The sequence below is a fragment of the Myotis yumanensis genome, unplaced genomic scaffold, assembly GCF_028538775.1.
Source record: "Myotis yumanensis isolate MYYU_CA2020_CCGP unplaced genomic scaffold, mMyoYum1.0.hap1 SCAF_1, whole genome shotgun sequence".
Lineage (NCBI taxonomy): Eukaryota > Metazoa > Chordata > Mammalia > Chiroptera > Vespertilionidae > Myotis > Myotis yumanensis.
Window position 1 is genome coordinate 181,560,108 of NW_027223752.1, and position 16,205 is coordinate 181,576,312.

A 16,205-nucleotide genomic window follows, 5' to 3' on the forward strand; every position below is an offset into this window, starting at 1 on the left:
TTTTGAGCTCATTTTATTTTTGAAAATGTTCCCAAAAAGGAGTAAAGAGTATGAGGTAGGGTCAGCCAAATCCTCTGTTGCTGTTGATGGCTACCTGAAGCGCTTCTTCCACTCTTTCCATTGTAGAATACTTAGGGAGGTAGAGGAGACTAAAGCATGTAAGTGCTCTTATGGGATCTTTTTCATTCACATTTTCAGGACAGCAAAATGTTATTTTCATGCTCTTTAAACCTTTCACTTGAATTCTGTCAGTTCCTGTAAGAAACACTAAAAAGCAGAATGAAATTGAGTGATCTGCTTCACAAATCACCAACAGTTATCGAGAGAAAACACTTTTATTTTAAACATTTACTGAGGGCCCATGTGCAAAGTCCTACATTAGACAGCACTGGGGATCATATTATAACTAAGTCTGACACACAGTCACTACCCTCGATGACTGGTGGGAATATTAGATTCTTGTGCAAAAAAGGGCAAAAACAAGAAATAAAAGGGTGTAAGACAGCCAAACAGGGTGTCATAGAAATAAGGGCTGCTCAGTGTAAATGCTATGGGGTTCAGAGCAGGAAGAGAGAACCAGGCTGGGGTGACTGGGGAAGACTTCTGAATGTTTGGAATTAAGCTGGGCCTTTAAGGAGGGGAAGGTTTAGAGAGGCAAAGGAGGCGGGTGAAGTTTCAAGGCAGGGCAGGAGTTTCAGAGAAAGCCTGGAAGTGAGAGGGCGCAAGGAACTAACTGTAGAAAGAAGGCTCACTATTTAGCTCGGATGAAGAAAAAAAACACATGAAAGCAATAGGTAGGGTGGAAAACAGGAAAAAATATCTCTGTTAACATTTATTTTTTGATGTTGTGACAACTTGGCATAGAGGACATTCAACTGGACTAGGAGTGGCTCTTCCACTCCTAGTTGCAAATAAAATGCCTAAGACAAATAAAATGTTCTTATTCCATAAAAAAAGAACAGAAGATTATAAATGTCTTCCTGATCTAACACTTACCAAGGAACTTCTTCTTTTCCTCCAAAGTCAACTTGTGTAAAGCCTTCCAAAACATCACTATGGTGGGATGTGAATTGTCATATCCTTGTCCATAACGTGCATTCTGGAGAAAAATGCAAATATATATATATTTTCAGGAAATAGAAAAGAAATTTAAATTCAAGCTAGTTGGCCTTTAAGAGATACCTTTTCAAATGTTTCCCAGTCATAATCTGTATTTCCAATAATCATATCCTTTAGTTCTTCGGGAAGGAAAAATTCAATAATCTCCTTGTCACACACTTTGTAAAATCCTCTTTGAAATTCTTCATAAACGGCCTTTACAGAGATGTTGAAGATGTAATCGACATACTTAGAAACATAGTCTGTCCTTTAATGAAACAAAAATGATTTCAGCTTACTGCAATACTCTGAAAAAAATGGGAGGAGGGGCGGGAAGGAGGCAGCTAAAGATAAGAGCTGGACCACTTAGCTACTGAGTTGTTGGACTGTTATAGGCATTTTTCATATATTATCTAATTTAATCATGAAACTCTGAGGCACGTTATTATAACATATTAGTGAAGAGGAAACTGAGACACAGTGAAGTCATGTGATTTTTCAAGGCCACAGAGTTAGGAGAATTGACATAGATTAGAATAGAATAAGTTTGGAAGAATTAAACCTGACCTGCTAACAGTCATGTCTGGGAAATGAGCTTGGGAGATGGGGGAAATTTCCTATTTTATTTTATACTTTTCAGTATTGTCTGAATTTGTCATAGGAGTAATTATTTGAGCTTAACACAAATAAAGAAGGGATTTATACTTCTAGCTATAACGGAGTACCTTGTAGCAAATGCTTGCAATAAGAACTACAAAAAGGCAAGCAATATAAAACAAAACAAAACATGTAGAGCCTGTGTCGATCCGAGATGGCACAGGTGCGCTCTATTGGCCGTGGGTTCCCACGGGGCCCGCCCCTCCCTCCTTCCTCGCTCCCCACACTCCAGGAGGGACAGGTGGAGCTCTAGCGTCGAAGGGAAGATCCAACAGCAGGACAATATCTGCAGAGAAGCAAACTGATATTTTCAGGGACCCAGGTGCTTTTCAGACAGTTCTAATGGGGCCATTTTAGCATTCCTGAGGAGTTGGGATAACTTTTTAATAGAAGACTAATTAAATATACAAAAAACAAACAAACAAACAAACAAAAAAAACATGTAGCTCCAGGCTTCCACATCTGAGACAAGACTGGAGAGACCTCTGGACTCAGAGAGAAGGGAAGCTCACTGAGAAGAGGCCAGCATTTTACTTGTAGTTTTTCCCTCCCTCTGGCACATCTGCCAATTCTGTCAGGCTAAAGGGCTGAGCAAAAAGGAGTTGTTAAGAGGCAGAAAACCTTATTATATCCATCAATAATACTATAGGTAAATGGGGATCCTATATAATAAAAGCCTAATATGCAAATTGTCCCCTCGGGCGGTCATTCAACTGGGAGGTGGACCAGGAGACCGGGAGTTCAACCACTCGCTATGACATGCACTGACCAACAGGGGGCGGCACAGAACATGGTGGGTGTCGGCGATGCGGCGGCACTGGCAGCGGGTGGCAGTGGAGACACTGCCGGCCCCAATGGGCCCTGATGAGAGCGGGACCTCAGTGGGATGGTGGAGCAGGTGAGCGGGCGGTGCCAGGCCAAGGGGGGTGCGCACCTGTGCATGAATTTCGTGCACCTGGCCTCTAGTATATTCATAAAATCCTATATAATAAAGCAGTAATATGCAAATTGACCCTTGCTCTGTCATGTCATCACAAGATGGCTGTGCCCACAGCAGAGGCAGGGTTCCCATAATGAGCAGTAAGGAGTGATCAGCAGGGACCTGAGGCTGCGCCACCTGCCCAGTGGGGCTTGAGGGGGGACCTCAGGCCATACTCCCTGCCCCAGCACTGGGCTGGGGGACCTGATGCTGCACCCGTCGCTGTGGCACCAGGCAACCTGAGGCTGTGCCCCTGGCCCAGCGGGGCTTGACGTGGGACTTGAGGCTGCGCCCCCTGCCTGGCGCTGGGCTGGGGGGCCTGAGGCGGTGCCCCCCCCGCCCGGCAGGGCTTGACTGGAGTGGGACTGGCTGGGTCTGGATCTCACCCAATGGGGATGGGGCCGGCTGGGTCTGGGTCTGGAGCGATTTTGAGGTGCACATGGGTGGGCAGGGACTTGACTCTGGGTCCTGCGGCACACCCCAGACCCTGACAGGGGGAAGATTTTCATATACATTTTACTAATTTTCTTTCATCTCTGACACTTCTATTATAGAGAAAGGGCAAATAGTAATATTAAGATATTTCCTCTAATTAATGCCCTTTAATGTGCACAAATTTCATGCACTGGGCCACTAGTATACTATAGAGCTGGATATGTTCTATTTCTTGATCTGTGCTCTTATCATGTGTGCACTTTTCTGTATGTTACACTGCAAAACAAAGATTTTTTAAATAAAGATTAAAAACTATAGAAAAATATTTGCCTTAGGGCAGAATGCTCACTAGGACCAACTATCAAGGGAACATTCTATAATCCCACACTGTATTCTTTTAAGTCCCATAAGGTGTTGGGAAGGGAAGATACCACAGTGGCATCTATCCTATATAAGAAAAAGCTAATATGCAAATCAATCAAATGGCTGAACGACCGGTAGCTATGACGCGCACTGACCACTGGGGGCAGACGATCAACGCAGGGGCTGTCCCCTGGTGGTCAGTGTGCTCCCAGAGCACCGCTCAGCCAGAAGTCCTGAGCCAGGCTCACGGCTGGCAAGCGCAGCAGCAGTGGTGGGAGCGCTAAGGATGTCCAACTGATGGAGTGGGCCTATCAATTAGAGGGGCCCTGAGGGCTCCTGGATTGCAAGAGGGCATGGGCCGGGTTGAGGGACCCCTCAAGTGCACGAATTTCATGCACCGGGTCTCTAGTATTCATAACAACAGAACCACCAGTCGCTATGACGTGCACTGACCAACAGGGAGCGCACGTGGAACATGTTGGGCATTGGCAGCAGAGCACGGAACATGGCGGGTGTTAGCTGCAACGAGATGTGGAACAGGTGAACAGGGGCACCAGACCAAGGCGGGGCGCCAGTCACTGTCATCAGGGCAAGCCTCTGGTGGTTACTGAAAATGCTTTGCTCCTGCGCACCGTGGTCCTGCCCGGCGCTCACACCTGCTGCCAGCACTAGCCCTGCTTGCACCCGCTGCTGGCGCCTGGCGCTGGCGCCGTCAGCGGGTGCGAGCAGCAGCTACTGGCCCCGATCTCCCCTCAGGCCTTCTCCACCTCCCCCTGCTCCTGAGGGGCAATCGAGGCAGCAGCTGCTGCTCACACCTTCTGCTGGCACCGGCCCCAATTGCTCCGTGCCGTCAGCCCGTGGGAGCAGTGATGGCGGGAGCGGGGTTGCTGGCAGACAGGGGACCAGGGGCTGCGGTGGAATGGGCCGGGTGGGGGCGCAGGCCCGCCCCTGTGCTCACCGTAGCCTCACAGCCCAGAGTTCCTTTCAAGGTGCACAAATTCGTGCACTAGGCCCCTAGTCTAATAATATTATCAAATACTCTGTGCCTGCTATGGACCAGATACTAGTATAGACTAGTCGAGGTAATGGTGAGCAAGAAAGACCAAGTCCTTGCCATCATGCAGCTCATCATAGCGGGGGAAACACTGGCAAGGAAATAAGCAAATAAAGTCTAAAGGTAGGTAAAGTGTGACATGAAAAGAAAAGGCAAAGAAGGGTAAGGGGTAGAGAGAAAGGTTAGTGGTATGGTTCTAGATAGGAGGATTAGGGAAGGCCTCCATGAGAAAGCCATTTCCTTCCCTACCAGAATATACACTCCATACATACACACACCCAGCACACAGCAACTCTCCACCTTATTAAAAATTAACTGGGAACGAAAAGTTATAAAGCTACAATAAATTTTTAGAGCCGAGTGAAATAGACAGTGTATAAAGAAAACAAACATTTCACTTCTTTGTACCTACTTGTTAGTCTGGTTGACAATTATGCAACTTCCATTAGGAATTAAGTCTACATCAGTTTTGTCCCAATTCACCTGTAACCACAAATAAACTCAGATAGCATCTCCAAAATAATCGTGAACAGTCTATCATCAGCAAATACACTTTGAAGCCTATCTTTTTTCCTCAAGAATAGGAACACTTTGAAGCCTATCTTTTTTCCTCAAGAATAGGAGGAATTGTACATTTTTGTCACAAAACAAGCAAGGAATGTACAAATAAAAATTACCAGCTTTTCATGCAGAATGAAAAATAAATTTAAAAAACTCAAGTTATCTATTTTAACTGATCATACTGAAAAAGTAAATAGGTGGGGAAAGGGAGGAGAAAGGGGAGGTACACACATATCACACTCTCACATACAAACCTAAAATAAAACGTTTGCAAACAATATCTGACAATCAGGCCTGGTTTCCTAGGCATGTGACCTATAGGGTAGCCCAGAGCTTCTATGTCTGGGTCCCTCACTGTATTGAAATTCTTAATAATTTTATTTTAGAACTTATGTTTTGCAAGTGAAGTCAGATGGAAAAGTGGAGCATTCCTGTGAGCAGATGAGATTCGGGCAATGTGTGTGTCTGCTGCTATTTCTTGCTGTTCCATTTGCATATAGAGTTCATGATGCCCCATAAGCGCAGAACTCCAGTGAACCCAAGATGCATGGGAGCTCAGCAAGACTCAAAGTGAGAACAAGTTCAGTATGTTGTATCTACACCTGAGTAAGACGGGGGTGGGGGGGTGGGGGTGTGGTGGTGGTGACAAACCAAAGAGGCCACACTTTCCTTTCCAACCAGAACTTGTTTCCAGTGCAGAAAGAATGCAACAGAGTTCTGAGAAACACGAAGACCAGGAACCCAGTCACATCCTATTGTGTTACTTTCCTGTATTAGCTAACAACTTATGCTGAAAATGATGACATCAAAGGAAAAGGAAAGATAAGCCAACCAGTTCCTGTTCATCCTCCCTAATCATCAGTAAACTGGAGTTGGACAATGTTGATAGAATGCACATGTATGAAGAAGTGAAATAAAAACAGTGGAATTAGTTTCATGCAGTGTGCCCAGTGCTCTGGTTAAGAACTAAATACATAATATACGTGCATGTATGAACTGCAAAATATGAACTATGGAATTTTGGTGATTTAGCATGTAAGTTAAATGCTGTTACATTTGCATTTTAAACTGGCATTGCCAAACAAAGATGTATGGTAAATTCATGTTCATAATTATTTTTTATTTAGGATGATAATAAATAGCAAATGCAAATACAAAAAAAAGGTAAATAGGGAAATTGCCATATTTCAGTATTCACTTTTGTCAGGACAGACCTGGTGTGGTGGATTTGGAAAATTAGCCATAAATTCCTCCTATCCTGGTATTCCTGTCCCTTTGCAATATGACTCCACAACACCTCCCACCAAGAGGGGGGAGTCTGGCCCGACTGGCATGGCTCAGTGGTTGAGCACCAACCTATGAACCAGGAGGTTATGATTCGATTCCCAGTCAGGGCATATGCCCGGATTACAGGCTTGATCCCCAGTATGGGGTGTGCAGGAGGCAGCCAATCAATGATTCTCTCTCATCATTGATGTTTCTCTCTCTCCCTCTCCCTTCCTCTCTGAAATCAATAAAAATACACTAAAGAAAACAAAACACCAACAATTAAATAAAAAAAGAGGGGGAGTCTCTTTCTTTAGCCCTTGAATCTGGAGGTAACTTTGTGAAATAGTCTGGCCAATGGGATCTGACAGAGCAAAAGCATGAAAAGAAGCTTGTGTGCTGGGGCTTGCCATCTCTTTGGACCCTGAGCTCATCCAGTGAAGAAGCCTCAGCTGGCCTCCTGGATGATAACAGACAGAACAGAGACAAACTGTTCCAGCTGACACCTGCCAAGGGCCAGCCTGCCAAGGACCAGGTATGGTGCGAGGCCACTGTTGGCCATCCAGCTCAGCCATGCTGGCCCAATCCAGAAACCACAGAATTATTTGTTGTTTTCTGTCACTAAGTTTAGGTGTTGTCTGTTACACAGTAAAATCCAACTGACACATCCAGCTCATAAAAAATGAAGGGAATAACCTTTTACATTAACTTAATTCAGAAGTTTGTTTTTTCATTAAAGGGTGCATGTTTAGGCAAGTATGTAAAGGGTTAATCAGATTAAATCTGATCTGTAATCTGGTTTTCACTGTTACTCACATTAAAATGGACATAAAATACTTCTTCAAAGTCAGCACTTTCATCATCCAGAAGTATCTGCAAACTCCTAAAGAACAAATAATTTCATTTAAGAAAATAACAATGATCACTAGATACATCTTGTAAATAAACACAGGGTGCGTGACTATTCTGAAGGTGGGATATCAGGTACAGTTCACGGCACCACCGTGACTTGAGACCTCAGCTATCTTTAAATGTGAGGTTAGCAGTTTATTTACAATTCTGCAGGCTCCCCACCTGATTCCTACTCTCCGTCTACTGCCCTGACTTCCTTTACCTCGTCATCGTAGATGTCTATTTTAGCAAAGGACTGGTAACGTATTTACTGATACTGAAACTCATTCAAATTGGTGTTACCTTTATTTAAGCTTTGGGACTTTACTTACAGAGCAAACAATAGATCTCCTTTTAAATATCAGGCATCGCTCAGGAGATCTGTGGAGTGGATAGATAGGTCAAAGGACCTTCTCTGTATCTGCTGTCCCAGTATCATCAAGCTCCAGATAGACCTGACATTTGACTACCTTAATTCTTTCCAGGCATTTGCGAGAACAGGTCATATCAGAACGGGAGCAGCCAGTCGTTTTCTATCTCCATCCTCTGTACTTTATAAATACATTTAATGTAATATGTCTCATTACGTATTATTTACTCCTTTACCTCTCTATTCATTCAACAAACACTTATTAAGTACTTAATATGGTAGGCAAAGGGGATGGAAAGTTGAGACCAATGCCTTTCCTGCCAATAAACCCTGAGACCAGAAGAATGATGCTGAAGGGAGCCTTACCTACAGTCCTGTGAGATGTGTGCAGCCGGGAACTACGTAAATGGTACAGGGATAACTTGGAAGAGCTTGGTTAACCCTTTCTGAAGGGAAACATGTCACTGGGGAAGTCTCCCTCCGGGAGATGGTGGAAATGAAGCTGATTTTTTACTATGATACTGTGATGTAAAACACACCATCTTTTATGCATGTGTTTTTGTGAGGTCAGGGAACTCAGCTGACAAAACTGGATTCATCACATTTGGTTCACTATCTTCTCATTGTATGTCCATATATGGCTTATTTATGAGTATGTTTATGAATAACAGCTGTGAACCTGCCTCCCAAAACAAGAACTAAAACATTGCTAATCCTATATGATAAAAGCCCAATATGCTAAGTGTCCGACCGGTCATTCGACCAGTCACTATGACGCACACTGACCATCAGGGGGCAGACGCTCTGACTGGTAGGTTAGCTTCCTGCTGTTGTCCGGCCAATCAGGACTGGGCAAGATGGGCTGGACATGCCCTGGAACCCTCCCGCGTTACCCTTCCCGGGCCTGATCGTGCACCGGTGGGGTCCCTTGGCCTGGCCTGCACCCTCTTGCAATCAGGGACCCCTCGGGGGATGTTGGAGAGCCGGTTTCAGCCCGATCCCTGCAGGTCAAGCTGAGGGGACCCCACTGGTGCACGAATCCATACACAGGGCCTCTAGTATCTTATACCTACCTATAGGAGGTACCTTCCTTATCCCATTTTTCTACCACCACCAAAACGAGTTACATATCTACCAGTTTGAAGAGTGTCTTTTGTCTTTCATTAAGGTATCTCTTGATGAACAGAGAACTTCTTTAATCTTGTTGCAGTTAAATTTACCAATCTTTCCTTCACTGTCGATACTTCTTATGTCTTACTTAAAAAAAAAAAATCCCAAGAATGGGAAAGGTATTTATCCATATTTCCATCATTTTAACATTTAATATTTAAGTCCTGCATCCATGTGGAGTTGATTTTTGTATATGACATAAGGTATCTGCTGTAATTTTTCCCCAGATGCATTAACTGAATGGTACTCCTAATCCCATTGACCTAATATGCTAGTTTGTTAAAGTTCCATGTATGCATGGTCAGTTTCTGAGCTCTCTCTTCTGTTCCACTGGAAAATCTGCACAATAACATATTGTCCTGCTTAATGCGGCTTTCAAATTATTCTTGATATCTGATAGGCCAAGTTCCCCACCCTTCTTTACCTTATGTGTTATTCCTGGCTATTTTTGGCCCTTTGTTCATCCATCTAAATTTTAGAATCAGCTTGTCAAGTTTTATAGTAAGCCTGCTGGGATTGAAACTGGAGTTTTACTGAATGTAGAGATCAGTGCTTCTCAAAGCATTGCCCAGACCCACAACTTCTGGGAATCCCTGAGGAATTTACAGGGGTCCATGGGCTCTAAACTATTTTCATAATAATATAAAGATGTTACTTTTCTCTTTCACATTCGTCATGAGTATAGAACAGTTTCCCAGAGGCTCTATGATACCCAATATTTGTGTATTCTCGAATTTAAAACATTTATCACTTTTAATTTCTAATATTGCAAACATTGGCAAATGTAACAAACATAAATAAAAGCTCTTTGAGTCCTCAATACTTTTTGAATATCTTAAGACCTAAAAGTTTGAGAAATACTGATACAGGTTTAATGACCTTTATATTTACTAAATTTATAGTTATTAAGCTTAATAAGTCTCCTTAGGCATAAGCATTAATTAGGTAATTTTCAATGTTTTCAGTAAAAAAATTTTTTTTCTCTCCTCCTTCCCAAATCTTCTGTTTTCAGTATTTTTCTCCTCCTCCTATTAGTATGATTAACAATTGGACTCTGGAGCCATGGTTATGTCACTTTGGGACCTGGGTGTGTTTTAGTTTCCTCATCTGTAAAATGGATCGTATTAATAGTCTATTAATAACAGGATCATACTACTGTTCTAATTTTTTTTTAAAAAACACGCCCTAACTGGTTTGGCTCAGTGGATAGAGCATTGGACTGTGGACTGAAGGGTCCCAGGTTTGATTCCGGTGAAGGGCATGTACCTTGGTTGTGGGTACATCCCCAGTAGGGAGTGTGCAGGAGGCAGCTGAGTTGATGTTTCTCATCGATGTTTCTAACTCTCTCTCCCTTCCTGTCTGTAAAAAATCAGTAAAATATTTAAAAAAATGATCTCCACAGTCCATTGCATATATATACCAAAAATATACAATTCCCTTCTTGAAGAACAGTTAGGCAGTCCATGTATTATGAACTACATGATACAGTGTACACTGGTATACAGAAATCCTTGCATGGTTATGTGTTTCGGATGAAATGTCTAGAGAGAACTGTTGGGTCAAAGTGTCAAACACATTTTTGATTCAGATAAGCAATGCCACATTGTTCTCTGAAAAAGGAGTTACCAATTTGCACATCCACTAACAATAGCTGAGATTGGAGTTAATCTTTTACCAAACCCTTGCTAACACTATACAGATCAGTATTTCCATCCACTGTCACTTTGAAGCTCATAATAGTCTCTCATTTTAATCTGCATTCCATGATCACTAGTGAGATTGATCATGTTTGTATTTATGTGCCATTTCTATTGCTTCTTCTGTGAGTTGCCTTCTTGTACACTTTGTCAATTTTTCTTATGAACGTGTAGGAGTACTTTATATAGTAGGGATAGTCACCCTTCCTATTATATGTTACCAATACTTTTTAAAAGGTGGTGGGTTGTCTTTTAACTTACATATAAGTTTTCATTTTAAAGGTGGTAATATGAAAATATTTAAAATAAACATCACTGTAACCTATGCTCTGTCTATGACTGTTTCTATGCAAATAAAGTTCAAAGATTAATGCAAGCACTGAGGACTAATATAAAAAACTTTTGTTAATTTTAGAAAGTTAAATTATTAATCCAACAATTCTTGCCAAAGTTAAAATTGGTTTCAAGTACTCAGAATGCTACTATTGGACATGAAAATATTACTGAGAGGGTGTGTTTAAATATTTGTCCTAATATATGTTAGACAGAACTCTGAAAAAGAATGTTTACTTACCTTCCCAAGACAGGACTGAGCTCTTTCAAGTCTTCCAATGATGGTGTTTGGTCCAAAAGTTTCTTAAACAGAGCCAGTGGGAAAGGGATGTTTGCAACATTGCCGTTGAACAGAATAAGTCCACACAGAATCCCAAAGAAGAAATATCTCTTTTTCTCAAATTTAGGCTGAAAAGAGAAAAACATTTTAACATATTATGAATTTTTGCCAGTACAATGGTATCTTTATATTAGATAAACATGTCCCCCCCTTTCACAAAATCAAATCACAAATTAAAACCAAAAATCTTGAGATAAGAATATTCAGGATTTATATTCAATCATTAAGTCAATTTAAATCCCTGTCACAAATTTGGTCACTAAAAGCATTAACAGAATGAGGGTTGAGGGGCTAGGAGAAATGTTGTTTAAGGGGAAAAAACTGCACCAAGTAGTAAATAAGTCCTAGAGATCTAACGTACAGTAGTGAATATAGATAACAATATTGGATTATAATAATCAAATGTACTATGAAACTAGATCTTAATTATTCCAACCACTAAAAAGAAGTAGTAATTATGTGACGTGACAGAGGTGCTAATTATTGCTTCAGTGGCAACCACATTACAGCATATAAATATCAAATCAACATGTGCACAATGTTTAATTTACACAACATTATATACCACTTATTTCCATAAAAAATAAGTAAATGAAAGAATGAACCAATATAGTAGCACATTAGGCTCAGTAATCCTTATAAACTAAAGTTTTCACAATTTACTTTCATAGCCTTTGTCTTCAAGTTCACCAGGAAAAATAGAACCGTGACAAAGACTGAGTGCCTAAGAAAGAAGCATTTGATTTTATCCATACATTCCATAAATGGTCAAAAACATATATTGCTTAATTTCTCCTCTGTGGACATGAGAATGCAGGGAAAGTAGAGAAAATAATCATCTATGTATGTATGTACTTATTTATTTTTATCCTCCCTGGAGGATATGTCTTTATTGATTTTAGGGAGAGAGAAATGGAGGGGAGAGAGAGAGCAGGCGCATGAGAGAAACATCAATTAGTTGCCTCCCATGTGCCCTGACCAGGGATCAAACCTGCAACCTAGGTGTGTGCCCTGAACGGGGATTGTCACCTGCCACCTTTTGGTGTACAGGATGATGCTCTCATCAACTCAGCCACCTGGGCAGGACAATAATCACCTTTTTTCTAATTAAAGTTTATCTCTACAATTATATCATTAATTCTTTTCCTTGTATAAAACAAATTAGGCAATCTAATTTTTTATGATATGTGACGTACCTTTTCTGTCAGGAAATACCATAAGCAAAGAAAAGGTGTCTTACCTTAACAGGAAACCACATGTAGGTAGCCTCTTTAGGATACATGAACATCCCATATTCTGGCCGAGTCATCTCTTCAAACAGACAGTGGAAAAACTCTGTCCTGACGCCTCCAGGTTCATATCCAGTTTCTTCACTAAATGAAACCTGAGGAAGCAGAGCATATAATGCATCACTTCTAGGCTGTGTATTGCTACGTATTACACTCTGTTTAGCAGTGAGAGCTAGCATTATTGTGGGCCCAAGTATTTGGCAGCCACTGTGGTAAGCATCATACTCATATTACCATATTTAATATCCTATTACTTCTATGAGGCTTCAGGAATTTAAATAACTTTCCCAAGATTATAAAATACTCAATGGTGCAGCCTAGGTTTAATCCTATGTCTGTGACACCTTAGAGCAGTGGTTCTCAACCTTGGCTGCACATTAGAATCCCTGGGAATCTTTTTAAAATCCTGATTTCTGGGGCCTCATCTTCCGGAAATTCTGTTTCTTTGTTATGGGGTGGGGCCACAACATTAGTAACAAAGAAATAGAATTTCCGGAGGATGAGGCCCAGAAATCAGGATTTTTTTAAAAAATATATATTTTATTGATTTTTAACAGAGAGGAAGGGAGAGGGATAGAGAGTTAGAAACATCGATGAGAGAGAAACATTGACCAGCTGCCTCCTGCACACCTCCCACTGGGGATGTGCCCGCAACCAAGGTACATGCCCTTGACCGGCCGGAATCGAACCTGGGACCCCTCAGTCCACAGGCTGACGCTCTATCCACTGAGCCAAACCGGTTTGGCAGAAATCAGGATTTTAAAGATTCCCAGGTGATTCTAATGTGCAGCCAAGGTTGAAAACCACTGCCTTAGAGCCTAAAGTCTTTAACACTAAATTGACCTCAATTGGCACCATTGTTACAGTTATAAGGTAGGCTAAGTATAATAACAGTAAAACACAAAGAAATCAGAAATATTAGGATTTTCAAAAAACAAGAAAGCCAGAGCACACGTGAAGTATTCATTGGCTTGGCTGTGTGCTCCTTAAGGAGGGGCACCAATCCCTGCACAAGATGATTTTATCATAACCGTCTTTGCTCCTTCAGTCGTTCCATTCTTGCCTTTCTTTTTTAGAATCCTTCACTTCAGTTTATAAATGTGTTAAGTCTCCCTTATCCTTAAAGAAAACACACACTTCAAGACCATTGTTTTCAAAACAGACAATATTGGCCCCTCCTACTCTAGGCTGTCAAATTTCGAAGAATACTGTCACCAACTTCCAAACCCATTTCTCAAATGCTTTTCTCCAACAGGACCAAGAACCTGGGATCCTCAATTCCAAGGATTTTTTCTGATGTCTCATCTCCTTGGTTTCCTAACCCACTTCATACCTCTGACCACCTCCTCTTTCTCCACATTCTTTTCTCCCTTGCTTTCTCTTATGCAGCACTATTTAGGTTTGTATTTTTCTCTTCTTTTTCCTGCTGTTTTAATACAGAAATTCCTCTCTTTCTGCTCTTTCCCCAAATCCTCATTTTTCTCCTTAAAAGCTCCTTTTACTGGTTTATTTGGATGAATATTGCTACCATTTTATAGAGATGCAACTTTCAAACCTCAGTAAAATATTTAAAATCTTTATAAGACCAGGTGTTAAACCGGCCCCTCCCTATGGGAAAGTTCCTTAATCTCACAAAGCCTCAGTTTTCCCACAGATTATCTGAAAGATTAAATAACATGTAAAATGCCTCACAGAGTCTGGAAAATGGTAACTGCTCATCGAATGTTACCTAGATTTTAAAAATGGATGAGTGGCCCTAGCAGGTTTTGCTCAGTGGATAAAGCATCAGCCTGCGGCCTGAAGGGTCCCAGGTTCGATTCTGGTCAAAGGCACAGGCCTGGGGTTGTGGGCTCGATCCCCAGTAGGGGGTGTGCAGGAGGCAGCTAATCAATGTTTCTCTCTCATTATTGGTGTTTCTATCTCTCGCTCCTTCTCCATTCCTTTCTAAAATCAATTAAAAAATATTAAAAATAATATGCATATATACACTAGTAAGACAAGTTATATAGTTACTAAACCAAAGATCATTTATAGATGTTCAGAACATGGTATTATCTACAATTATACCCTCAAAAACGATGCAGTCAACAAACAGAAAGTTCCCTCTTCCACAGAGAACTTTGGGTCCTGCATGAGCAGAAACAAACCCTCAATTCTCATCTCCCCAAAACCCTTAAAAAGTGGTGACTAGCCAGGCGAGGCCCGTCCTCAGGAGGGACTGGACCTCTCAGGGTGAGAACTGGACTTTCTACCTGGCTAGGTTGGGGGAGGGCAACCATTTCCCTACTGCCCCTTAGCCTGCGTGTTCTGATGAAGTGCCTACACCTACCACCTGAAACTCACAGGTCTCTGGGGAGTCAGGGGAACTCTGAGGCAGACCACCTCGATGGCAAAGGGAGATAATTTCCCTTCTGTGAAGGCTAGTTGTTACATTACTTAATATTTTCCGTATCTCGGCACCAAACTATTGAGAGTGATACTTTACCATTAACTCCATCCTCAGGTCTTCATTCTCAAATTGACTTAACTGGCTCAAAACGTCCTCAATCAAGTGACTCCTCCTGACTATGAGATTAAAGGTGGGCAGCAGCCCTAAACGGGACCCTCCGTCTTCCACAATTCCAGCCAACTGCAAAACAGCTCTAAATCTTCTCTCCTAGGAAAACAGAAATGTCGCACTTCGTTTTACCATTTGCTCTGAGTAGAAATTTGTACAGTGGGATAAACTGGTTCAGCTTGTTATAAATGCATGTCACAAACATTTATAAAAAGAGCCTTAGATACACACTGGAGATAAGCTATACATTCAGTGTTCACCTCAGTGAGCCGAAGAAACATGGAACCTAAGAAATGGGAGCCAGCCTGGGTGAGCAGGAAAGCGACCAACGGCAGGCTCCACTGGACCACGTTACCCTTCCTATAAATACAAGTATCAATACTTCAGTTACTAAAGCTAATTATAATCAACAGACTACGAGACTGATTAGTAAACACTGAAGCAGTGCGCTGAAACATATTCTCATTCGAAAAAGTTCAGAAATTTAGGAAAAAAGCAGTCTGCAGGAAAAGTTCAGGTGTGAGAGACCTCGCTAAAAAGATCCTATTCTAGGAAGAGAAACCAGACAAGAGATTTTAGGTGAGGAGAGGGGAGAGGAGGAGAGAGGGGGAGGGAGGGAGGGAGGGGGGAGGGGGAGGGAGGGAGGGGAGAGAGAGAGAGAGAGAGAGGGAGAGAGAGAGAGAGAGAGAGATTGTCCACCTGAAACCAAATAGCAATTTGGGACCGTTAAAGTTTGTGGCTCTTAGCAAAACAGAGGGAAATCAGTTCTATAAGATTATTACTGGAAACTTACTTAAAGTCAGGAGAAAATAGTTAAGAGATGAAGCAAAAGAAAATTCTTGTGTATTTTTTATTTTCCTTTGTTAAGTGTTTCATTAATGGTTATACCAGAACTCATAAATCAATTTCCTATTTTATTATGGTAACTGCATTTGTGAAAGTATTTACTTTTATGACATATATTTGAATATTACTCATACACGTACAGATGCATACATGAGAGCAAGAGTGATAATAAGACCTAACACTTTTGGGCATTTACTTTGTGTGAGGCACTGTTCTAAAAGCTGTACCTATATTAACAAATTTCATCCTTTCAAAAAGGTAATGAAGTATATTTTCCAAGGCATTTTAAATTGTCCAAT

At 41.5% G+C, this 16,205-nt stretch overlaps 1 protein-coding gene across 2 annotated transcripts in view; it reads right to left on the minus strand.

The window, feature by feature from the left end:
• Window positions 1-16,205, minus strand: part of LOC139006640 (E3 ISG15--protein ligase HERC5-like) — a 46,535-nt gene continuing 30,330 nt past the window's right edge. For both annotated transcript variants that reach the window (XM_070409109.1, XM_070409101.1), the window contains 8 exons: window positions 14,989-15,159; window positions 12,455-12,598; window positions 11,116-11,282; window positions 7,230-7,296; window positions 4,999-5,069; window positions 1,183-1,366; window positions 997-1,099; window positions 1-267 (listed from right to left, as the gene is read on the minus strand). In XM_070409109.1, coding sequence (XP_070265210.1) covers window positions 62-267; window positions 997-1,099; window positions 1,183-1,366; window positions 4,999-5,069; window positions 7,230-7,296; window positions 11,116-11,282; window positions 12,455-12,598; window positions 14,989-15,159 — 1,113 coding nt within the window. In that variant the 3' untranslated portion in view covers window positions 1-61. The remainder of the gene's footprint in view (window positions 268-996; window positions 1,100-1,182; window positions 1,367-4,998; window positions 5,070-7,229; window positions 7,297-11,115; window positions 11,283-12,454; window positions 12,599-14,988; window positions 15,160-16,205) is intronic.